Source organism: Scyliorhinus torazame, chromosome 8 (genome assembly GCF_047496885.1).
Source record: "Scyliorhinus torazame isolate Kashiwa2021f chromosome 8, sScyTor2.1, whole genome shotgun sequence".
NCBI lineage: Eukaryota > Metazoa > Chordata > Chondrichthyes > Carcharhiniformes > Scyliorhinidae > Scyliorhinus > Scyliorhinus torazame.
Window position 1 is genome coordinate 150,043,447 of NC_092714.1, and position 26,624 is coordinate 150,070,070.

Genomic DNA, 26,624 nt, shown 5'->3' on the forward strand with positions numbered 1-26,624 from the left:
CTGTGTAATGGTCAGTGTGTCTCACTGTGATTCTCAGCGCTGTGTAATGGTCAGTGTGTCTCACTGTGATTCTCAGCATCGTGTAATGGTCAGTGTGTCTCACTGTGATTCTCATCACTGTGCAACTGTCAGTGTGTCTCACTGTGATTCTCAGCGCTGTGTAATGGTCAGTGTCCCTCACTGTGATTCTCAGCACTTTGCAACTGTCAGTCTGTCTCACTGTGATTCTCAGTGCTGTGTAATGGTCAGTGTGTCTCACTGTGATTTTCAGCACTGTGCAGCGGACAGTGTGTCTCACTGTGATTCTCAGCGCTGTGTAATGGTCAGTGTGTCTCACTGTGATTCTCAGCACTGTGTAATGGTCAGGGTGTCTCACTGTGATTTTCAGCCCTGTGTAACGGTCAGTGTGTCTCACTGTGATTCTCAGCACCGTGTAATGGTCTGTGTGTCTCACTGTAATTCTCAGCACTGTGTAATGATCAGTGTGTCTCACTGTGTTTCTCAGCACTGTGTAATGGTCAGTGTCTCTCACTGTGATTCTCAGCGATGTGTAATGGTCTGTGTGTCTCAGTGTGATTCTCAGCACTGTGTAATGGTCAGTGTCTCTCACTGCGATTCTCAGCGCTGTGTAATGGTCAGTGTGTCTCACTGTGATTCTCAGCACTGTGTAATTGTCAGTGTCTCTCACTGTGATTATCAGCGCTGCGTAATGGTCAGTGTGTCTCACTGTGATTCTCAGCACTGTGTAATGGTCAGCGTGTCTCACTGTGATTCCCAGCGCTGTGTAATGGTCAGTGTGTCTCACTGTGATTCTCAGCGCTGTGTAACGGTCAGTGTGTCTCACTGTGATTCTCGGTGCTGTGTAATGGTCAGTGTGTCTCACTGTGATTCTCAGCGCTGTGTAATGGTCAGTGTGTCTCACTGTGATTCTCAGTACCGTGTAATGGTCAGTGTCTCTCAATGTGATTCTCAGCACTGTGTAATGGTCAGTGTGTCTCACTGTGATTCTCAGCACTGTGTAATGGTCAGTGTGTCACTGTGATTCTCAGTGCTGTGTAACGGTCAGTGTGTCTCACTGTGATTCTCAGCACTGTGCAACTGTCAGTGTGTCTCACTGTGATTCTCAGCACCGTATAATGGTCAGTGTGTCTCACTGTGATTCTCAGCATCGTGTAATGGTCAGTGTGTCTCACTGTGATTCTCAGCACTGTGTAATGATCAGTGTTTCTCACTTTGATTCTCAGCGCTGTGTAACGGTCAGTGTGTCTCACTGTGATTCTCAGCACTGTGCAACTGTCAGTGTGTCTCACTGTGATTCTCAGCGCTGTGTAACGGTCAGTGTGTCTCACTGTGATTCTCAGCACTGTGCAACTGTCAGTGTGTATCACTGTGATTCTCAGTGCTGTGTAATGGTCAGTGTGTCTCACTGTGATTTTCAGCACTGTGTAACGGTCAGTGTGTCTCACTGTGATTCTCAGTGCTGTGTAATGGTCAGTGTGTCTCACTGTGATTTTCAGCACTGTGTAATGATCAGTGTGTCTCACTGTGATTTTCAGCACTGTGCAACTGTCAGTGTGTCTCACTGTGATTCTCAGCGCTGTGTAATGGTCAGTGTGTCTCACTGTGATTCTCAGCACTGTGTAATGGTCAGTGTGTCTCACTGTGATTCTCAGCACTGTGTAATGGTCAGTGTCTCTCACTGTGATTCTCAGCACTGTGTAATGGTCAGTGTGTCTCACTGTGATTCTCAGCACTGTGCAACTGTCAGTGTGTCTCACTGTGATTCTCAGTGCTGTGTAATGGTCAGTGTGTCTCACTGTGATTTTCAGCACTGTGCAACGGTCAGTGTGTCTGACTGTGATTCTCAGCGCTGTGTAATGGTCAGTGTGTCTCACTGTGATTCTCAGCACGGTGTAATGGTCAGTGTGTCTCACTGTGATTTTCAGCACTGTGTAACGGTCAGTGTGTCTCACTGTGATTCTCAGCACCGTGTAATGGCCTGTGTGTCTCACTGTAATTCTCAGCACTTTGTCATGGTCAGTGTGTCTGACTGTGATTATCAGCACAGTGTAATGGTCAGTGTGTCTCATTGTGATTCTCACCACTGTGTAATGGTCAGTGTCTCTCACTGTGTTTCTCAGCACTGTGTAATGGTCAGTGTGTCTCACTGTGATTCTCAGCGCTATGTAATGGTTAGTGTGTCTCACTGTGATTCTCAGCGCTGTGTAATGGTCAGTGTCTCTCACTGTGATTCTCAGCGCTGTGTAATAGTCAGTGTGTCTCACTGTGATTCTCAGCACTGTGCAACTGTCAGTGTTTCTCACTGTGATTCTCAGCGCTGTGTAATGGTCAGTGTGTCTCACTGTAATTCTCAGCACTGTGTAATGGTCAGTGTGTCTCACTGTGATTCTCAGCACCGTGTAATGGTCTGTGTGTCTCACTGTAATTCTCAGCACTGTGTAATGGTCAGTGTGTCTCAGTGTGATTCTCAGCACTGTGTAATGGTCAGTGTGTCTCACTGTAATTCTCAGCGCTGTATAATGGTCAGTGTGTCTCACCTAATTCTCAGCACCGTGTAATGGTCAGTGTGTCTCACTGTGATTCTTAGCATTGTGTAATGGTCAGTGTGTCTCACTTTGATTCTTAGCATTGTGGAATGGCCTTTTGTTTTTTATTCTTTCGCATTTGATTGGCGTGTTTGGCAATAAATGTTGCTTTTGCCAATCTCTAATTGCCCTTGCGAAGTTGTTGATGAGCTTCTGCCTTTACCATTGTCATCCATGTGGTCTCGGTATACCCGTCGTGCTGTTAGTGATGGTGATCTTAGATTTGGCATTGTGACTTAGAATGAACGGCTGTATAGTTCCAAGTCAAAATCGTACGTGACGTGCCTGGGTACTTGCAGCTTGGTGGTCTCCCTGTTTTTTCTGCCCTTGTCTTTCTAGCTTGAAGAGGTCACGGGTTTGGATGGCGCTGTGGAAGATGCGGTTGTTGCAGTGTATCCTATATATCGTACATGTTGATGCCGCTATGTGTCAGTTGTCAATTGGGTACCAGTCAAGCAGGCTGCTTTGCTCTGGATGGTGTCAAGCTTGACAGTTGTTGGAGCTGCTCTCATCCAGACTAGTGCTTCCATCACACGCCTGATTTGTACCTTGTAGATGGTGGACAGCCTTTGGGGAGTCGGGAGGTGGGTTACTCCTCAAAATTCCCAGTTTCTTGGATCCATGGAGATTTGGGCACCCGAGGGTGAAGGAGTTCTCCTTCTACTCACACGTGCATAAAATGTACTCCCGGATTGATTTCTTTATTTTGAGCAGGGCCTTTCTGGCTGGGGTGTGGACACGGGGTAATCGGCGATTACAATCTCAGACCATGCACCGCACTGGGTTGACCTGCAGGTTAGTAAAGACGTTAACCAGCGCCCGCACGGGAGGTTGGATGTGGGACTCATGGCGGATGACGGGGTGTGCGAGCGGCTGAGGAAATGCATTCCGAGCTACATTCAGGTCAATGACACGGGGGAAATTTCAGCAGTGGTGATGTGGGAAGCACTGAAGGCGGTGGTCAGGGGGGAGCTGATCTCGATCCGGGCTCATAGGGAGAAGATTGACAGGGAATAGACGGACCGACTGGAAAAGGAGATATTACAGATTGATAGGATGTATGCGGAGACCCCAGGGGCAGGGTTTTTAAGGGAACGGCGGAGGTTGCAGGCGGAGTTTAGCTTGCTGACCACAGGGAGAGCGGTGGAGCAGCTGAGAAAGGTGAGAGGGGTGATTTATGAACATGGAGAGAAGGCCAGCAGAATGCTTGCACAGCAGGTTGGGACGAGGAAGGCAGCTAGGGAGATAGGGAAAGTAAAGGACGGAGATGGGAACCTGGTTGATGATTCGGTAGGGGTGAATAAGGCGTTTAGGGATTTCTACAGCAGGCTGTACAGGTCGGAACCCCCTAGGGGGCCAGAGGGGATGAGGCACTTCTTGGAGGGGATGAATTTTCCAAAGGTGGACGGGGAGCGGGTAGAAGGGCTGGGGGCCCCGATCGGGTTGGAAAAGATAGTGGAGGGCTTGAAGGCCATGCAGGCGTGTGAGGCCCCGGGTCCGGACGTATACCCAGTGGAGTTTTATAAAAAGTTCTCGGGGATACTGGGGCCAGTGTTGTTGAGGATGTTCAATGAGGCAAGGGAAAGAGGGGTGCTGCCCCCGACGATGTCACAGGCAATGATTTCGCTGATTCTTAAATGGGACAAGAACCCGGAGCTGTGTGGGTCCGACAGGCCGATCTCCCTGCTGAATGTAGATGCCAAGTTGCTGGCCAAAATCTTGTCCTCCAGGATTGAGGATTGTGTTCTGGACGTTATTGGGGAGGACCAGACGGGGCTTGTTAAGGGTAGGCAGTTCATGGCCAATGTAAGAAGGCTGTTAAATGTGATCATGATGCACCCGGAAGGTAGGGAGGTGGAGGTAGTGATCGCAATGGATGCAGAAAAGGCAATGGCTGCAGATCGGGTAGAATGGGATTATCTGTGGGAGATACTGGGACGGTTCGGATTCGGGCAAAGCTTTATTGACTGGACCAGGTTACTATATCAGGCTCCTGTGGCAAGTGTACAGACGAATAGGACAACTTCGGACTATTTTAGACTGCACAGGGGGATGAGACAGGGATGCCCCCTCTCCCACTGTTGTTTGCACTGGCTATAGAGCCATTGTCAATTGCTCTGAGAGCCTCAAGGGGCTGGAGAAGACTGGTCCGGGGGGGCTGTGGAGCACAGGGTTTCGCTATATGCGGATGATCTGCTTCTGTACGTTTCGGACCCAGTAGAGGGGATGGAAGAAATCATGAGGATTCTAGGGGAATTCGCCGGCTTTTGGGATATAAGCTAAATCTGGAAAAGAGTGAGATGTTTGTTTGTCCAGGCGAGGGGACAGGGGGGGCAACTGGGAGAGCTGCCATTTAGGTCAGCAGGGGAATGTTTTAGGTACCTGGCATCCAAGTGGCGCGGGAATGGGAGCGGTTACATAAATTGAATCTGGCCCGGCTAGTGGACCAAATGAAGGACGATTTTCGGAGATGGGACGCGCTTCCGTTGTCTCTGGCCGGGAGGGTGCAAACGGTGAAGATGATGATCCTCCCGAGATTCCTATTTGTATTTCAATGTCTCCCCATCTTTAGTCTGTGGTCCTTTTTTAAGCGGATCAACAGGGTGATCACGGGCTTCGTCTGGGCGGGCAAGACCCCGCGGGCAAGGAAGATAATGCTTGAGCGGAGCCGGGGAGAGGGCGGGCTGGCGCTGCCAAATTTTAGCAACTATTACTGGGCGGCTAACATAGCCATGATCAGGAAGTGGGTGGTGGGGGAGGGGGTCGGCATGGGTGCGTATGGAGGAGGCTTCTTGCAAGGGCACCAGTCTGGGGGCGTTGGTAACTGCACCTCTGCCGCTCCCACTAATACGGTACTCCACCAGTCCAATGGTGGTGGCGGCCCTGAGAGTTTGGGGCCAGTGGAGGCGGTATGTGGAAGCAGTGGGAGCATCGGTCTGGGCCCCAATTTGTGATAATCACCAGTTTGCCCCGGGGAGTATGGATGGGGGGTTCCGGTTATGGCGGAGAGCAGGGATTGAGAGGATGGGGGATATGTTTATAGAGGGGAGCTTTCCGAGTATGAGGAAATTAGAGGAGAAGTTTGGGCTGGCGAGGGGAAACAAATTCAGGTATCTGCAGGGGCGAGACTTCCTTCGTAAACAGGTGTCAACCTTCCCGCTCCTACCGCTGAGGGGGATTCAGGACAGGGTAATTTCCAGAGGGTGGGTAGAGGAGGGGGGCGTCTCGGACATCTATAAGGAACTTATGGGGTCGGAGGAGACGCGGACCGAGGAGCTGAAGCGCAAGTGAGAGGAAGAGCTGAGAGGTGAGATAGAGGATGGTCTATGGGCGGACGCGTTGAGTAGAGTCAACGTGTCTGCAACATGCGCCTGGCTCAGCCTGATACAATTTAAGGTTGTTCACCGGGCTCAAATAACAGTGGCCCGAATGAGCAGATTCTTTGGTGTGGAGAACAGGTGCGCAAAATGAACGGGAGGACCAGCGAACCATGCCCACATGTTTTGGACATGTCCAAAGCTTAGGGGATTTTGGCAGGGGTTTGCAGATGTCATGTCCACGGTGTTAAAAACAAGGGTGGTGCTGGATCCAGAAGTGGCGATTTTCGGGGTGTCGGAAGATTGGGAATCCAGGAGGAGAAAGAGGCAGACGTTCTGGCCTTTGCTTCCCTGGTAGCCCGGAGACAGACACTATTAGCATGGAGGGATTCAAAGCCCCCGAAGTCAGAGACCTGGCTATTGGACATGGCTAGCTTTCTCTGTATGGAGAAAATCAAGTTCGCCTTGAAAGGGTCACTGTTAGGGTTCACCCGGAGGTGGCAACTGTTCGTCGACTTCTTTGCGGAAAATTAATCTTCAGCAGACGGGGGTGCGGGGGGGGGGGGGGGGGGGGTGGGAGTAGTTTAGGTTAGAGTAGGGGGTAATAAGGGTGGGGCCTGTGTCATAATATGCACATCAGTATATGATGGTGCAGAGACACACACTGACTGACACACTGCAAGACCAATCAACACACACAACACAGCAGCCAATCACCAGTTAGGGCACGGTCACTATAAAGACTGAGGGCACTAGTTTTCCCGCTCATTCGGGATGCAGCCTCAGAGACAGACAGAGCCCGCAGTCAGTAGCACAAACATCCACCATGTGCTAGCAGTATAGGCTGGTCAGGTTAGGCATAGGTCTTCAGTCAATCTAACATAATGTAGACCCACAGTGCAAGTATGTTTAACAGCTCTTAGTTAAATAAATAGAGTTGTACTATTGCAAGTGTTGGTAGCCTGTCTATGTTACTGCTAAGGTAAACACAGTCTCCACAGATGCAGAGTACCCAACACAGCAACCTGTACGAAAGGTAAACGGCTTTTGCACTATGTTTATGGTTTCATGTATATTGTTTATTTTGTTGTTGTTACTATACCAAAAATACCTCAATAAAATGTTTATTTTTATTTTTTTAATTCCCAGTCTCTGATCTGCTCTTGTGGCCACAATAGTTATATGGCTCGCCCAGTTCCTATTCCATCTAGTTGTTTAATTGTCCACCACCATTCACAACTGGATCTGAACTGCTGATTGTGGAATCACTTAGTTCTGACTATCATATGTTACTTCTGCTGTTTGATGCACCTGTAGTCCTGAGCCATCGCTTGACCAGATTGAGTGTTTTGCACACTCCTTTTGTGTGCTGTCCTATACTTCCTCCATTGTTCTTGCAAGTAACATCTTTTACAGCCTTCTTTAAGAATATTTGTGGGCAGTTTTTAAAAAAAAGCTAATACAATTAGCAAAAAATCTTAATCCACTTTTCCTGGTAAAATTTAGATATATTGAATTCTTCATGGTGAAATGGTGGAAGATGATCGCTCCCTTTGGGGGCATTGCCTGTTTTATCATCTGCAATAGTTTTACACTGTGTCCCATTCAACTCTGGCCTGTTTCAGGTGTGACAGTACAACCACAACCGAAAGATTTGAAGATCTCCTTTAATATATCAAATCCAAAATCCTGGAAGTATTATGTCAATGCTCTTCAAGATTTCCTTTCAGGTAGGAACAAGTGCACCTGTCCGAACAACATGTGAGTAAATAATTGGAAGTTTGGATTGATTTAGCTTTTGGCCAATTTTAGGCCAAATGTCTGACACAACTTCAATTGTTAATTTGGATTGGCATTGTTCCTCTGACGGACTTACATATAAACAGACCAGGTCTATACACCCTGTACTCCTGTATTTTCACTGTTTTCTCTCTATGAATTACACTCTGAGTTGAATCTCAAAACCTAGACTATCATTAGCACGATGGCAATCGTTCACTCATCTTTGCTCTGCCATGCAGGACAGAAAGAACAGTAATGAGTCATTTTCTCTCTTCTTTCTTACTTCAAACCAGCTTCTTTACATCCTTCACCTCGGTCCAACCATTGCCCAATCGAGCGATCCATGTGGAATTGTTTTCTTCATCCCCGTCCCATTCCAAAGCCCTTTGGCGTTTTTTGTGCCTGACTTGGACATATCTCCCAATTATTGACAGTTCCAGAGTTATTATTGAAGTCATGACAGTACTGAAGGAGGTCATTGGGCCCCTTGACTCAACTCCTATCTCTGTTCTAATTTGGTTTGCTCTCTTCCAAATCTGAAGTGTCAACAGACAGGATGATCTGGTCCAAACTCATTTGCATAATCCCCACAAACTCAAAGGAGTACAAATTCAAAGGAGTGACACTGGTGAAAGGAGGGGAGAGTTGATTGGCGGGGTATTGTAAAAGGGATGGGAACAATTTAGAGGGCAGCATGGTGGCACCATGGTTAGCACTGTTGTCTCACGGCATCGAGGTCCCAGGTTCGATCCCGGCTCTGGGTCACTGTCCGTGTGGAGTTTGCACATTCTCCCCGTGTTTGCGTGGGTTTCACCCCCACAACATAAAGATATGCGGGGTAGGTGGATTGGTCATGCTAAATTGACCCTTAATTGGAATAAATGAATTGGGTACTCTAAATTTATTTTACAAAACTCACCCCCACCCCCCCGCCGACAATGACCAATTCCTTAAAGTGCAATATAAACGGATGCCATTAAGATAGAACCCATCAATTGACCCCTCACAGTGAACTTTACCTTTTCGAGGTACAGAAGCTCCATCAAGCCACCTAGCAGGCTGAGACATGAGGTGGTGCCGCCTGCCTCAGCGTAATCCGCCACCGAGTAATCAACAAGGTGAATGCCAGGGCATCCGTCCCCACACCTGTCCTTAACTCTGACTGGTCCATCACCCCGAATATATTTACTAATGAACAAGGCTCTAACTCAACATTGAGGATTGCCAATATGGTGCAGAGAAAAGACCCCCAAAAACCCACCAATTTGGGATAGGACCAGAACATGTGCGTGTGGTTTGCAGGCCCTCTCGAACACTGCTCAGACCTATCCTCAACCACTGCAAAAAATCGGCTCATCCTGGCCTTGGTGAATTGTGCCCTAAACATCACTTTGAGCTGTACCAAACTCAACCTCGCACAGGATGATGGAGCATTCACCTTGTGGAGGGACTCCTCCTTCAGAATGGGTCCCAGCACCTCCTCCCACCTGGCATTCACTTCTTCCACCGAAGCTGGCTCTTACCCCAAGATCCATCTATACATCCCAGGCGTGCTGCTCGCTTTCGACCCCGCACAGGAGAGTACCCTCTCCAATAAAATAGATGGTGGCGCTACCAGGAATGTCGAAAATGACCGCCGTACAAAGTACCTGAACGTATCCGCCTGCCCAAGTCCTGCTTTCTCCTTCAACTACTCCAAGCTGGCAAGCCGCCCCTCCAAAAACAAATCCCTCACCCTCTCCAGCCCCCTTACTTTTCCACCCCCCAAATGTATTCGCCGGGTCAAACAAAGGATTCCTGCAGTTAGGAGCCCATCTTGACACTGCCCCCAGCTTAAAATGCTGACTGAGTTGCCGCCACACTTTCAAAGTGGAAACAACCACCGGGTTCAAAGACTATTTCACTGGGGCAAACGGCAGAGATGCTGTCACCCTGCCACCATCCACACCCAAGAAACATCCTATCCCCACACCACCCCAACACCTTCTCCGCATTCACCGCACAATAAAACATCAAATTCGCAGGAACCCCCCCCCCCCCCCACCGCCTGCCTATCCCTCTGTAGGACACCCCTCCGAATCCGAGTTCTCCCTGCCCATATGAAGACTGATATGAGCCGCTCCAGCCCCCGAACAAACAATTAGGTAGACAAATTGGGAGTCATTGAAATAAGAACACAAACCATGGCAAGATATTCATCTTAATGGATTGAACCCTCCCCGCCAATGATAGGGGAAGGCTGTCCCACCTCTATGGATCCGCCCTGACCCTAGGCTAGTGTAACTCAAATTTGCAAAGCTGCATACAATCCTGAGCCACCTAGACCCCCAGATACCGGAAACTAGTCCCAGCCAAACGGAACGGCAGACCCTCAGCCCAGCTCCTCCCCCTGAATGGCTAACCACAAAATATTTGCTCTTTAGTTTATACTAGCGTTTAATTTATACCCCGAAAAGGAGCCAAACCTCTTCAATATACCCATGATATCCCGTATAATTGGCCCCCGGATTCCTTACGTACAACAAAAGGTCATCCGCACACAGGGGCACCCTATGTTCTACCTTACCCCTCACAATTCCTCTCCACTTATCTGAGGCCTTCAAAGCGATAACCAAAAGAGGAGACATAGGACAACCCTGCCTCATCTCCCTATGCAGCCTAAACAACCCCAAATTCATGGTGTTAGTACACAGACTAGCAGACGGAGCTTCATATAACAGCCGCACCCATGACAGAAACCCAGGACCCATCCCAATCCTCTCCAGGACCGTAAAAAGATAGCTCCACTCAATCCTATCAAATGCTTCTTCTGTATTCAGAGACATGGTTATCCCAGCTCTGTCCCTGCTGCCGGTGTGGATCTTCATTGAAGTTGCGTTCCACAATGTAACTCGGACTTCTACAGCTCTCTGTGAACTCTCGTAAATCCCAAATCAAACAGCCCAGGGTCAGGATTTGGTTAAGTGGTAGGGACAGGGTTTGTTAAATGTGTACACCTATCTTCTGAATGTAGTAGCACATCTGTTTTTTAAAATAAATTTAGAGTACCCAATTATTTCTTTTTCCAAATAAGGAACAATTTAGCGTGGCCAATCCACCTAACCTGCACATCTTTGGGCTGTGGGGGTGAAACCCACGCAGACACGGGGAGAATGTGCAACTCCACACAAACAGTGACCCAGGGTCGGTATCAATCCTGGGTCCTCAGCGCCGTAGGTAGCAATGCTAATCACTGTGCTGCCCCCATAGCATTTCTGTTAACCACCAAGCCATCTTCCCTGGCTCTGATTCCTCTCTTTCCGCCTCAGCATATAACGAGTCCGTGCAGGCTAAAATCAACCGGAACTGCACCAGTGGGAACTACACCATCCAGTCAGGATATGGACCAAAGTCAAAGTTCGCTTGCCAGTTCAATCGGGAGATGCTGAAGAACTGCTCTGGGCTCGAAGATCCCACCTTTGGATACAAGACTGGTCAACCCTGCATCCTAATTCGAATGAATAGGGTATGTCTTATGGTCTGGTTGCAAAGAAAGAATTAGCATTTCTGTAATACCTTTCATAGCCTCGGGACATCCCCAAGCACTCCAAAGCCAATGAAATACTTTTTGAAGTGTAATCAACCATGTGAAGTCGGGTTCACAGCAGCCAATTTGGGCACAGCAAGCTCCCACAGACAGCCGTGAGATAAATGAGCAAATCATTTGTTTTGAAGATGTTGGTTAAGGGATAGGAATATTGCACAGGTCGCTCAGGGTTTTACTTAGAAATACTGACACGGGACCTCTTTCCAACTACTGGAGTGGGACATTGGCCTTCAGTTTAATATCTCGCCAAAAGACAGCACTCCCTCAGTACTGCACTGGGGTTGCAACCTGGACTCAGGCCTCTGGAGTGGAACTTGATGATGTAGGATATTGCCCGATTGGCTGAAGATCCTCTGAAGGGAGAGGGTGAACAACCACTGGTCATGGTCCATATCGATACCAAAAATGTGGAAAAAGGGGATGAGATCATTTGGCAGGATTTAGGAAGCTGGGGGAGAAATTTAGCAAGCAGGACCTAAAAGTTAGTAAATCTGCAGATTACCCCCAGAATCAAGAAGTAGTGAGTGTAGAAGTCGGAGAATAAAGCAGATTAATGTATGGCTGGAGCGCTGGTGCAGGAGGGAGGGCTTTAGGTTCCTGGAACATTGGGACAACTTCTGAAGGAGACAAGACCTGTATTGTGTTAAATCCATTAATAACATATGGTGGAGGAATAAGTCAGAAGCCTGTCGGGGTGGCATGGTGGAGTCGTGGTTAGCACTGCTGCCTCACAGCGCCGAAAAGCCGGGTTCGATCCCAGTCCCGGGTTACTGTCCATGTGGAGATTCTCCCCGTGTCTGCGTGGCCCCACAATCCAAAGGGGTGGCACAGTGGCATAGAGGTTAGCACTGCTGCCTCACAGCTCCAGGGACCTGCATGGAATTCCGGCCTCGGTTGACTCTCTGTGTGGTGATTGCATTTCCTCCCCGTGTTTGCATGGGTTTCCTCCGGGTGCTCCGATTCCCTCCCACAGTCCAAGATATGCAGGTTAGGTGGACTGACCATGCTAATTTGCCCCTTAGTGTCCAAAACGATTAGGTGGAATTATTGGGGTACGGGGATAGGGTGGAGGCTTGGACTTAAGTAGGGTGCTCTTTCCATGGGCCAGTTCAGACTCAATGGGCCGAATGGCCTCATTCTGCACTGTAAATTCTATGATTATATGTGCAGGTAGGTGGATTGGCTAAATTGTCCCTTAATTGGAATTTTTTTAAATGTCTGAAGCCTGCCTTTGACCTTAAGAAAGTTGACTCTCAGACCAGCGGAACACCAGCCGCATAGACATACGTGCTGAGTGGGAAAGACAAATAGCACAAAAGTAAGAAATACAAAGGTTTTAGGTGGGGGCAGATTGAGAAGAAATGTTATCAAACCTGAATTCATGTTACTGTACACAATAGTGAATGGGCAGAATGTGGGAAATAAGGTTGGTGATCGAGCCACATGCACTAAAAACAGCGTGGGATGATGTTCGAGTGATAATGAAGACCTTGTTCAAAGAAGGACAGGGCTAAAATTCCTGGATACAAGGTGTTCAAGAAAGGAAGAAAAGGAGGAGGAGTGGCCATATTGAGTAAGGTGAACATCTACAGTGCTGGAGAGAGAGGATGGCCCAATCAAGGACACAATCTATTTTATAATAATAATAATCATTATTAGTGTCACAAGTAGGCTTACATTAACGCTGCAATGAAGTTATTGTGAAATTTCCCTCGTCGCCACATTCCGGCTCCTGTTCGGGTACACTGAGGAAGAATTCAGAATGTCCAATTCACCTAACAAGCACATCTTGCGAGACTTGTGGGAGGAAACTGGAGCAACCGGAGGAGACCCACGCAAACACGGGGAGAACGTGCAGACACCGCACAGACAGTGACCCAAGCCGGGTATCGAACCTGGGACCCTGACACTGTGAAGCAACCATTGTGCTACCGTGCTGCCCTACAGCTAAGGAACAAAAAAGGTGCAAGTATATTGCTCAGTGTAGTCTATAGGCCACCGACTAGTGAGAAAGATATAGAAGAACAAATTTGCAAAGAAATTAAGAACAGGTACAAGAATTATAGAGTAGTTATAATGGGCCTCTTTATTTATCTGAAGGTAGACTAAGGTAGCAATAGTGTAAAGGATAAAGAGGGACAACAGTTCCTGGAGTGTGCTCAGGATAATTTCTTTTTTACATCTGTATGTTTCCAGTTGGACAAGAAAGGAGGCATTACTGGATCTCGCTCTGGGGAACAAGGCGGATCAGTAGCATTCTAAGGTTTAGGTTGGCTACAGAAAGGACAGGAGATATCAAGAGTAAAAATCTAATTAGGAGGGGGGAGCAATTTCAGTGGAATGAGAATGGATCGAGCCCAGGCTAATTGGAATCAAAGATTTGCAGGCAAAACTGTTACTGAACTATGTGCTTGATTAAAAATAAATTTAGAGTGCCCAATTATATTTTCCCAATTAAGGGACAATTTAGCATGGCCAATCTACCTACCCTGCATAGCTTTGGGTTGTGGGGGTGAGACCCTCGCAGAAACGGGGAGAATGTGCAAACTCCACATGGACAGTGACCCGGGGCTAAGATCGAATCCGGGACCTCGGCGCCGTGAGGCATCAGTGCTAACCACTGTGCCACCGTGCCACTCTACTGAACTATGTGCTGCCTTGAAAAAGGAGTTAGTTTGGGTACAGTCAAGGGACATTCCCACATGGAGGAAAGATAGGGCAAACAAATCCAGAGCTCCCTGGATAGCGAAAGCGAGAGCGAGCAAAATGAAGCAAAGGGTGAGAACCAGATGGAATTTGGAGTTTAGAGGCGAAGTGTGGAAACAAATAGAGACTATGAGATATGATTGGCAACTAACATTTAAAAAATCACAAATTCTTATAATAGAATCATAGAATTTACAGTGCAGAAGGAGGTCATTCAGCCAATCGAGTCTGTACCAGCCTTGGAAAGAGCATCCTACTTCAGCCCACACCTCCACCCTATCACCGTAACCCAGTAATCCCACCTACCCTTTTTGGACATTAACGGGCAATTTAGCATGACCAATCCACCTAACCTGCACATCTTTGGACTGTGGGAGAAAACTAGAGCACCCAGAGGAAACCCACGCAGACACTGGGAGAACGTACAAGTTCCACACAGACAGTCACCCGAGGCCGGAATTGGACCCGGGGCCCTGGAGCTGTGAGGCAGCAGTGCTAACCACTGTGCCACCCTTCTAAGAGTATAGAAATAGAAACAGCATTGTAAATGGAAGAGTTGGGCTATTTAGGGACAAAAGGGGGCTATGCATGGAGACAAAGTGGTCTGGTTGAGGTACCATCTGAGTACTTTGCATCTGACTTTACCAAGGAGAAGATGTTGCCTAAATCATTGTGAAAGATGAGATAGTTGAGACACTGGATGGGTTAAAAATTGCTAGGGGTGATATAATAAATGCTATATATACTTAAAGTTGATATGTCATTAGGACCAGACGCGATGCATCTCAGCATACTGTAGGAGGTAAGGATGGAAATTGCAGAAGCACTGGCCATTTTCCAATCTTCCTTAGATACGGGGTGGTGTCAGGGAACAGGACAATTGCAAATATTACACCATTGTTCAAAAAAGTGTTGAAAGGATAAACACAGTTACGACAGGCCAGTCAGTTTAACCCCTGTGGTGGGAAAGCTTTGGAAACAATAATTTGGGACAAAATTATCAGACACTGGACAAATGTGGATTAATTAAGGAATGTTAGCATGGATTTATAAGAGCACATTGGGTTTAACTAACTTGCTTGAGATGTTTGATGAGATAACAGGGAGGGTAGATAAGGGTAGTGTGGTTGATGCGGTGTGCATGGACTTCCAAAAGGCATTTGATGAATGTTACATAACAGGCTTGTCAGCAAAGCTAGAACTCATAGAATAGAAGGGCACAAAATTGACAGAGTGTTAAGAAGCAGTGGTGAATTGGTTGTTTTTCCAAACCGAAGGAAAGTGGTTCCCAGGAGATCAGCGTTCTGACCTCTGCTTATCGTGATATACATTAATGGCCCAGACCTTAGCACACTGGGTTAAATCGCTGACTTTTAAAGCAGACCAAGGCAGGCCAGCAGCATGGTTCAATTCCCATACCAGCCTCCCCGAACAGGCGCCGGAATGTGGCGACTAGGGGCTTTTCACAGTAACCTCATTGAAGCCTACTTGTGACAATAAGCGATTTTCATTTTTCATTTGGGTGTACAGGACACCAGATCAAAACTTGCGGATGACACAAAATTTGTAAGTATTGCGAGCTGTGAGCAGAATAGTTCTAAACTTCAAAAGGACTGAATGGACAGACTGATAGAATCAGATAACGGATGCAATTTAAAATAGAGAAGCGTGAAGTGATTAATTTTGGTAGGAAGATCAGGGAGAAGCAACATAAAATAAAGGGTACAATTTTAATAAAGGTATAGGAACACAAGTGGCAGGGCAAGTTGAGAAAGCACGTAATAAACTCCACTGGATCCTGGGCTTTATAAATGGGAGCATAGAGTACAAAGGCTAGGATTAAACTTTTATAAACACTGGTTCATCCTTAACTGGAGTATGCATCCAATTCTGGGCACCGTACTTTAGGAAGCATGTGAAGGCATTGGAGAGAATGCAAAAAAGATTCACATGAAAGGTTTTGGGGATCAGGAACTAGTTATGAAGATAGATTGTGGAAGTTAGGACTGTTTTCCTGGGAGAAGAGAAGACTGGGAGGAGATCTGATCGAGGTGTTCTAAATCATGAGGGGACTGGACAGAGTGGATAGATAGAAACTATTCCCATTGGTGAAGAGAACGAGAGGGCACAGATTTAAGATAATTGGCAAAAGGACCAGTGACATGGGGAAAAACACATGTGCAGCAAGTGGTAAGCATCTGGAATGCACTGTCTGAGGGTGTGTTGGAGGCAGATTCACACAGCAAGTGGTTAGGATCTGGAATGCACTGTCTGAGAGTGTGGTGGAGGCAGATTGACACAGCAAGTGGTTAGAATCTGGAATGCACTGTCTGAGGGTGTAGTGGAGGCAGGTTCACACAGCGAGTGGTTAGGATCTGGAATGCACTGTCTGAGGATGTGGTGGAGGCAGATTGACACAGCAAGTGGTTAGAAACTGGAATGCACCGTCTGAGAGTGTGGTGGAGGCAGATTTAATTGTGGCTTTCAAAAAGGGAATTGGGTCATAATCTGAAGAGGAACCAGTAGAGAAGAGGTGGGATGGAGGGGTGTGAAATCAGAGAGCTGTCATGGACATAATAAACTGAATGGCCTCCTTCTGTGATGTAACCATTTTATGATTCTCTCAACATAGTGAGCAGAGTTCTACCAATAGAGCCAGAACTGATAAATGTCGATTAAATCGGTGGAATATATCCAATTGTTCATAACCGTTGAATAATCAGCAACTTTATTCAGATAATGTTTGCGAACGATAAAGTCCAACTAACTAGTTTTTTATTGGAATTTCAGATTATCAACTTATTGGTTGGAGAAGGAACCACTCCAAATGTGACATGTGCTGTTCTGGTGAGTTTAGGCGGGAAGGGGTTGTTGTTTGTGGATTTGATGAGGCCAGACATTTTCTGGGGACTGCTTTTGCTTTGCAGCCTGGCATTCAACATTACTACGGCAGAATTCTTAACGCATGTGCATACGAGATTTCGGCTGCCACTTCCAGTGGAGTTACACCAGCGGAGCTGGCAGGAAATATAGCCCAAGGAAAAAGGAACCAATTAAAGCTTAAAAAAATTTTTTTTTGTAATTTGGAGGACCCAATTTTTTTTTCCAATTGAGGAGCAATATTAACGTAGCCATTCGCCAACCTTGCACGTCTTTTTGGGTTGTGGGGGTGAGGCCCGCGCAGACATAGAGAGAATGTGCAAACTCCACACGGACAGTGACCCGGGGCCAGGATTGTACCCGGGTCTTCGGTGCAGTGAGGCAGCAGTGCTAACCACCGTGCTGCCCCAAATGAAAGTGTTTGTGTAACCCACCAGCAGCGATATCAGGAAATCACACTTGCCAATGTCCAAACATTATCAACCTGGAATGTTTGCAGGAGTTCTTTCATTATCCTCCATAGTTCTGAAATAGACAGTTCTAGTTCCTGATGGTAATGCCATTGACATCAAGGGGAGATGATCAGATTCCCTCTTATTGGATACAGTCTTTACCTGACACTTGTTTGGCATGAATGTTATTTACCACTTATCATCCCAAGCCTGAATGTTGTCCATGTATTGGTGTATGTGGGCATGGATTACTGCAGTATGTGAGTGAGGAATCGCGAATGGTTTTGAACACTGTGCGAAAATCAGTGAACACCCTCTTTCTGGCCTTATGCTGGAGGGATGATCACTGACAAAGCAGCTGAAGATGATTGGGTCTAGGACACCTTGAGGAAATCATGCAGCGATATGCTGGGACTGAGACGATTGTCCTCCAACAATCTTCATTTGTGTTGAGTATGACTCTAGCCATTGGAGAGTTTCCCCCTGATTCCCATTGACTCCAGTTTTGCCATGGTTCCTTGATGCCACATTTGGCCTTGATGTCAAGGGCAGTGACTGTCGCTTTAATATAATGTCTCGGTTTTTCAATTCTCTTCCTCAGGAGTTGGACCCAGCTTTTGATATGAGTTTGTTAATCTGCACTGCTACATTTGATCCATTTGCTCACCTCCCCCATCAGATTTTTTCCCCCCCAGGATAAGAGGCTCCTAATTCCTCCTACCAAAATTTACCCCTCAAATTTATTTATACTGAAATTCATTTACCATTAACATGGTTATTTTTGCAAGTTTATTAATACGTTGTGTCTTTTCCCAATATTCCTTACTGCCATTACATGATTTTTCCTTTTCTTATATTTTAAGTTTGTAGATCCTTTCATATTTAATCTTTTGTTTAAGGATTCCATTATATTTCCCACTCTTAACTATTGACCCCCAACTTGATGTAATCACAAATTTTAAAATTGTATTTCTGATTCCCAAGTCCAAGTTTTTTCTGTAAATAATGAACAACAATGGTCCCAGCACTGACGCTTGTGGAACACCACTTCCCATCTTCTAGTAGTCTGAATAACTACCAGTTTCCTGATCTATAGCTTGCTCTCCAGTCTGCTACATGTCGCTGACTCCACAAATTCTGACATTAGTCTGCTGTGAGGTACCTTATCAAAGACCTTCTAGGAAGCCTTGTGGCGCAGTTGTAGCTCTGGGTTCGAGTCCAATGGCAGGACCTGTTAGCCACAGAAGGACCATTCATAATGTGGTTCACTGGGCTGATAATCAGCTCAGGAATCCTTACACCGCTTGCCCCACTATTCCCCTAAAGGTACAAAAACAGTTTGGGTGTGAAGATAGGCTTAAAAAAAAGACCTTCCACAAGGCCATAAATATCACATCCACTGCGTTACCCATATTCATATTACATTGTTTTGGTTTATTAATATCTTGTCAATTACATTGTTAATGTTAAGAGAAGCATATGATGAGTATTGATTGTCTTTGAACTGGGTGGCACAGTGATTAGCACTGCTGCCTATAGCGCTGAGGACCTGGGTTTGAATCCCTGGATCACTGGGATCCCTGGGTCACTGTCCGTGTGGAGTTTGCACATTCTCCCCGTGTCTCCAGGGGTTTCACCTCCACAACCCAAAGATGTGCACGGTAGGTGGATTGGCCACGCTAAATTGCCCCTTAATTAGGAAAAGAAATTGGGTACTCTATTGTCTTTGAGCGCATATAAATAGGGGATGGCTGGGACACTGGGCTCTATTGGAGGAGCACTGTGAGACTGAACAAGTTGATAAACTCTCTCAATATAATACAGCTCTGTGTCTTGGCTTTGGCTTGAATTCATTTAACAATTCATTCTTTTGGTTTCTTCAAGGAATTCAGTAAGATTGTGAAGCATGAATTTCCTTTTGGTATCCGTGATGGCTACTCTTTCTTACTTTTTAAGTTTTGAGATATCTTTCTGAATACAAAAGCGGGTTAAAGGGAAAAGGGGAAGAGGCGGGGAGGTGGATTTGAGGCCAGGAAGAGATCAGCCATGATCTGATTGAATGGCAGAGCCGTCTCAAAGAGCTGAATTGCCTACTTCTCCTAATTCTTTGGCTCTGTGGCATCTTTTGAGTAAGGATCTGATTATCTTTCAGACCATTGACATTAGGTAAATTACAGAGAACTGTAGACACATCTTCCTTTTTACTTTAGGGAATAGCTTTTCTGTCCACTAATCCTCAGGTCCACTATTCCTTTTGGATAGACTGGAAGTCATTTGTGATTGTCATTGTCCACATTGGAACTGCCCGCATGCAAAAGGTGGATGTTTGGCCAGGTATGATCAGTCAGCAGAGAACCTGATGCATTTCCAGTTCTGCAAAGGTCAAGTTGGGCCTCGGGAATTTGCCCAACTTTCCCCATATCCCTGCAACATTTGCTCGGGGTATTGTTGCTTATTTATATTTGTTAGAATCATTAAACGGATCATTATCTATTTGTTGAAGTCTCATAAAGACCTGTGTGGTGTTATGGTTGAACTTGGTGCTGTATATTTTCATATTGGGGGGGGGGGGGGAGGGGGGGGGGGGTGCAGGGGTAAAGTCCCTACCAGTTTTCACTCTCCCAGATCAATTAATTGGGAATTTGCTACAGTTCAGAACAATTGCTTCCCGACTAGAAATTCCTCTCGACCACTTCCTCGGTATCATCTATAAAGAGGCTTCAGACAGTAGACTACCGTCAAAGAGTTAGTTATGGTACAAAGGGAGACCATTCAGCCCATTGAGTCCATGCCAGACCTCCATGGAGAAATCCAGTCAGACCTGTCCACCCCGCTCTATCTTTGCTGCCCTGCAAGTACCCAACCAGTTTCATTAAAAATCATTGATTATCTCCACTTCCATTGCTCTCATAGGCAGCAGGTTCCAGCTTATTAACACTCACTGCGTAAAAATGTATTTCCTCACATCACACCACGTTCTCTTGCCCAAAGCCTCAGCTAATGGGAGCAGCTTTGCTGTCTCTACTTAATCTAAACCTCTCATGATCTTGTTCACCTCAATTAAATCTCCCCGATGTCTCCTTTGCTCCAAGGAAAACAACGCAACTTCTCCAACTTAGCTTTGTAACCAAAAACCCCCAAATCCCAGGAACAATTCCGGTAAAGCTTCCTCCGCAGCCTCTCAAGGAACCTCACACCCTGCTGAAGTTTGCGGACCAGAACTGGACGCAATGTTCTAGTTGTGGCGGCATGGTGGCACAGTGGTTAGCACTGCTGCCTCACAGCGCCAGGGACCCAGGTTCAATTCCGGCCTTGGGTGATTGTCTGTGTGGAGTTTGCAGATTCTCCCTGCATCTGCGTGGATTTCGTCCGGGTGCTCCGGTTTCCTCCCACAGTCCAAAGATGTGCAAGTTAGATGGATTGGCCATGATAAATTGCCCTTCAGTGTCGAAAGGTTAGGTGGGATTTGGAGATAGGACGGGTGTGCGGGCCTGGGTGGGTGCTCTTTCGGAGGGTTGGTGCAGACTCGATGGGCCGAATGACCTTCTTCTGCACTGTAGGGAGTCTATAACCAGAATTTTATAAATGTTCTGCATAGCTTCACTTATCATAGCCAATACCTCCATTTATGAAATGAGTCCCTCACTGGTTTAGCACAGTGGGCTAAACAGCTGGCTTGTAATGCAGAACAAGACCAGCAGCGCGGGTTCAATTCTCGTACCGGCTTCCCTGAACAGGCGCCGGAATGTGGCCACTTGGCGCTTTTCACAGTAATTTCATTGAATCCTATTTGTGACAATAAGCGATTATTATTCTGTTTCCTGTCAGTTGCCACTTCTGACCCAACCTCCCAGTGATCATGTCCCTGTATACCTTTATGGGCTTTTTGAAATTTACAACTCAGGATTTTCTGTATGTCAAAGGACACTGGCCAAATGTCTAGGGCCAGGGCCCAAGTGAATTACCAACCATTTATAAGTGATCGGTCACATGTGAGTAAATGCTATACCTCAAAAGAAAATTCCATTTTCAAATCTTAATTGATCATTTTGCAGAGAAATACATGGAATTAAAGTCATGCTAATCAAAGATTTTTATTAACAATAGCATGCCTACCCGGAGAGTATTGGAAATATGGCATTTTACCCTGAAAATGGCACCTTTGACCTGTCATATTTTCCTTACTACGGTCGACAACCGCAGGTATGACATCTCATTCTATTTCAAATGGTTTTTACATTTATTGTCCTCCTCTTCTTTGCCTATTGAATACCACAATCCTTTATATTTCTGTACAGCCAACCTACACCAATCCTTTAGTTGCAGTGAAATTTTTGACTCTGAAAAAGAACAGAGAACTTGAAATTCAGTGCAAGATTAACGGACCCGGAATCATCAGTGACAACCCGTACGAAAAGTTTGAAGGAAGAGTGATCTTTCATCTGGACATCAAAAAATGAAGATGAGCTTCACGGAGGAAGTTTCATGTGGCACTTCATGTGTTTTCTGTATATTTATATCATTGGCTGTGCTGCAAGGAATATAGACAATGTTATAGATTATGTACTTGCACTATCTATAGTTAAACATTATTCAACATTATCTCTGTAATAATGCAAATGTATTACACATATATAGAAACATGCATGTGCCAAGTGTATATTAAGAGTGATGAATGACTTGGCACTATCTTCGGCACACTGCAGTACTTGTTACGCTTGCAGGTGGCATTGTTGTGTGATTTATTTTCAAAGTTAAATGTCACCTCACCCTTTCTTCATCCCCTTGTTCTTGTCCTCTTTCGCTCCTTCTAAACCATCTACATTCAGCCTGGTTGTCATTTGTATTAATCACCATCATACACACCCTTTTCTGCTTCAGCTTGCTCTCTCTTTTGTCATCCAAGGAGCTCTGGCATTGTTTAATGTACCTTTCCTCTCATCGAATGTACCTTGACTGTATCTGAATGATCTCTTTAAATACAACCCATTGGTCAGGTCTCCCCTCAGCCTCTGTCTTTCTAACAAAAATAATCCGAGTTTATTGAACCTTTCCTCATAACTAACAACCTCCAGATCAGGCAACCTGGTAAACCTTCTTTGCACTCTCTCCAAAGCATCCACGTCCTTCTAGTAGTGTTGCGACCAGAAATGCACGCAATATTCCAAATGGCCGAAATACTTTCCTTTCTGGATGTCACTTTTTTTAAAATTTAGAGTACCCAATTTTTTTTTTTTTCCAATTAAGGGGCAATTTAGCGTGGCCAATCCATCTAACCTGCCCATCTTTGGGTTGTGGGGGTGAAACCCATGCAGACATGGGAAGAATGCAAACGCCACACTGGATGTCACTTTTAAGAGTTCTTTTTGTCCTTACAATTCCAAGAACCTCTTCATTTGTCTTTTGGTCTGTACATAGAATTTTTTAGCACATGTCTTAGCCTTGTCTTATGAAGAGATATTGAGCAGTTTAGACCGATACTCTCCTGAGTTTAGAAGAATGAAAGGAGATCTAATTGAGGTATATAAGATGATCGTAGGTATTGACAAAGTAGACATAGAGCAGATGCTTCCTCTTTGGGGAAACCTAGAATGAGATGTCATAGTTTTAAGATGGGAGTTAGCAGATTTAAAACAGAGATGAGGAGAAATCACTACACCAGAGGGGAGTAGATTTCAGGAGGAGATGGACAGATTTTTAATTCAAAATGGGTTGAAGGGTTATGGGGAACGGGTAGTAAAGTGGAGTTGACGCCAAGAGGAGATCAGCCATGATTGTATAGAATGGCGGAGCAGGCACGAGGGGCTGAATTGTCTACGCCTGTTCATATCCATATTACAAAGCCTTGATTTTCTTCCATAGGTCTTTATTTAGTGTCCAGGTTTCTGAGGCAGATAGGGAAGTGGATAAAATGTAGCATCTTATTTCCTTGTTACAAGCTTGAGTTTTCTTGTTGTTAACACATCCTTCATCTTCACAAAATTACTTCTGGCTATCTCTAACCTTCTAATTTTGACATTGCATCTACCATTATCAGTTAACATTTGTCCCTAAATACGAACACCTACTTGTTCCAATGTGACATCATCCACTTCACTCATCTAGTGTATTCCTTCTAACTACCATTATTTTGTCATTTTGGTGTTCATTCTCAGTCCACATTCCAAACTTCTAGATCTTCATCTCTGATATTTTGTGGGGCGTCTTCTGATTCTGAAGTTGTGCTGTGTTGTCAGAGTACCGCCAGTGTGTTATGCTCTTGCCTCCAGGAAGTACAATTCTCCGAACATTTGTTCTGTGTACAGATTGGATAATTTTGCCGACAGTGCACAGCCTTACTGTACTCCTCTCTTCTTCACTTGAAACATATTTCATTGTCTGTCAGCATGTTGCTCACTATCTGGTCCCAAAATAGGCTGTGGATAATTCTCACATCTTTCCTGTCAATGTCACATTTCAACAACATGTCTATTAGCTTTGGATGTTAAACATGATCGAATTATATTTTACTAAATATTTATGGAAGATTGTTCTGAGGTTAAATGTTCCCTCACTTGTTCCTACCCTAGATCTAAATCGAGACTGATTCACCGATTTCTGCTTCAAATGTACTATTTCTTTCTGTTTCGATTTTCAAGATGAATGAGATGACTTATTCAGATTATAGTTCTAAAATGATTGCACTCCTTGCTTTGATTTTTTTTGGGTAATTTGATAAATAATGAATGTTTCAAGAGACTTGGCATATATTTGATCACAAATTTCTGTTATCACTTCTAATTCTGTTTCTCCAAAGACGTTTAGATGTTATATCATCTATGCCTGGATTGTTTTCTCATCAATTATATGATGATCAATGTTCCCCTACCGGCACTTGACCCACATCATTCCCTAGCACCAGAAAGGAAAATAATGTGCAAAGACAGATGGAGTCCCATGACATCGCCTCAGGAGTTCCTCAGCGTAATATCCTATGCCCTACCAAATTCAGCTGCTTCATCAATGATCTTCCCCTCCACGCTAAGGTCAGAAGCGTGGCTGTTCGCTGATGACTGCATAATATTCAGCAGCATTTATAACTTTTCAGATACTGAAGTAGCCCATGCCCAAATGCAGCAAGACCTGGACAACATTCAGGCCTGATAAGGGGTAAGTAACAGTCATGCAACACAAAGGTGTGCAGGGTAGGTGGAATTGGCCATGCTAAAATTGCCCCTTAGTGTTCAAAGATGTGTAGGTTAGGTTGTGGGGATAGGGCGGGGTAGTGGGCCTAGATAGTTGTGGGCCTAGGTAGAGTGCTCTTTAGGAGGGTCGGTACAGACTTAATGGGCCAAATGGCCTCCTTCTGCACTGTAGGGATTCTATGGATTCTCTGAACACAAGCCAGGCAATGATCATCTCCAACAAAAGAGAATCGAACAATTTCCCTATGACTTTCAATGGCATTCCTATTGTTTAATGCTCCACTATCAGCACCCTAGGGGTTACCATTGACCAGAAACTGAACTGGACGAGCCATATAAATACTGTGGCGACAAGAGCAGATCAAAGTCTGGGAATTGTATTTTTTTAAGCATTTATTCAGAATTTTTTTTCAATTATCACAGACAGAATAGTCACGCAAATTGATAGACTTTTATAAAAAAATCCCTCCTCCAACCCCCCCTCCCGCCTATCCAGCCCCCCTTTATTTGCTGATGACAACCACCTTCTTAAAGACGGTAACGAACGGCATCCACCTCGAGTAGAACCCCTCCTCCGATCCCCTCATGGCATACTTATTTTTTTCCAATTGCAGAAGTTCTGACAAATTCCCCAACAAAACCGGCACCTTGAGTGGCATCGGTGCGCTCCTTCCGAGCAAGACTCACCTCCAGGCTCTCCCTGCAACCCCGGCAAAGTGTGACACTCCAAAGATCGCCACCATTGGGCACGTCTCCACTCTAACTTCCAAAACCTCCGACATGTTTCGAAGAAGGAAACCCAGAACTTAACCAGCTTGAGGCAAAACCAAAACATGTGCAAGTTGTTCACCGGTCCCTTTGAACAACGCTCGCATCTATCCTCTACCCCTGGGGAGAACCCACTCATATGTGGCCTGGCCCTGTGCAACACTTCATTTCTTTTTTATAAATTTAGAGTACCCAATTCTTTTTTCCCACTTATGGTACACTTTAGCGTGGTCAATTTACATACACTGCACATCTTTTTGGGTTGTGGCAGTAAGACCCACGCAGACACGGTGAGAATGTGCAACCTCCACCTATGCAACACTTTAAACTATTAAACTTAATCCCGCACTGAGGAGGTAACATTAACCCTTTGCACAACCTCGCTTCACACACCCCGCCCCCCCCCAAAACCAAACCTACCTCTTCCTCCCATTTCCCCTTTACTTCCTGCAGCAAAGTCTTCTCCATCGCCACCATCTGCCCATATGTTTGCTATTTTTCCCTATCTTATCAAGAGACAACACCTTATCCATAAATGAAGGCGTCGGCAACGCAGGAAACGAAGAGAGTTCCTTACAAAGTTTTGCACCTGCAAATACGTAAACTCATTCCCTCTCAGGAGTTGGAACTTCTCCACCAATTCCTCCAGTGCAGCAAACCTACCCTCCATGAATAAATCTCAAAACTTCTCAGACCCTTCCCTCTTCCAGATCTTATAGGTCAAGACCATCCCAGCCGATACAAACCTATAGGGCGCTATTCTCTCCCCCCATGCCGGGTGGGAGAATCACCGGAGAGCCGCGCGAATCGCGCCACGCCGCCCCGACCCCCGCACGCGATTCTCCCACCCCCTGGAAACCAGTGGCGCGCGATTTGCACCGGGCCGGTCGGAGAACCGGCGATTCTCCGGCCGCTACGACACGACAGGTTCCCGCCGGCGCCGTCCACCCCTGGCCGCTGCCGGCGGGAACTCTGCGGGAACGCTGGGGGGGCAGCCTGTGTGGGGGGGAGGGGGGGCTCCTTCACCGGGGTGGCCTCCAGTGGGGTCTGGCCCGCGATCGGGGCCCACCGATCGGCGGGCCGGCCTCCCCCCCCCCCCCCCCCCCCCCCACGGGCCTACCTCCTTCCGTGCGCGGCCCCAGAACACCGATGCCATGTTGGTGAGGGGCCGGCATGCGTAAGACGTTCCCCGCGCATGCGCAGGATGGCGCGGCCCAACTGCGCATGCGCAGGATTGGGCTGCCCCAACTGCGCATGCGTGGGTTGGCGCGGCGCCCATTTGGCACCGCATAAGGACGCTGGAGTGGCGTGAACCGCTCCGGCGCCGTGCTGGCCCCCTGCGG

At 46.3% G+C, this 26,624-nt stretch overlaps 1 protein-coding gene across 1 annotated transcript in view; it reads left to right on the forward strand.

Annotated features, from left to right (window-relative positions):
• The window catches only part of LOC140428187 (potassium-transporting ATPase subunit beta-like), a 90,412-nt gene extending 66,405 nt beyond the window's left edge, over nt 1–24,007 (forward strand). The window contains exons 3-7 of the mRNA XM_072514358.1: nt 7,549–7,653; nt 11,014–11,210; nt 16,788–16,844; nt 21,437–21,532; nt 21,628–24,007. Coding sequence (XP_072370459.1) covers nt 7,549–7,653; nt 11,014–11,210; nt 16,788–16,844; nt 21,437–21,532; nt 21,628–21,789 — 617 coding nt within the window. The 3' untranslated portion in view covers nt 21,790–24,007. The remainder of the gene's footprint in view (nt 1–7,548; nt 7,654–11,013; nt 11,211–16,787; nt 16,845–21,436; nt 21,533–21,627) is intronic.
• Nucleotides 24,008–26,624: the final 2,617 nt, after the last annotated feature.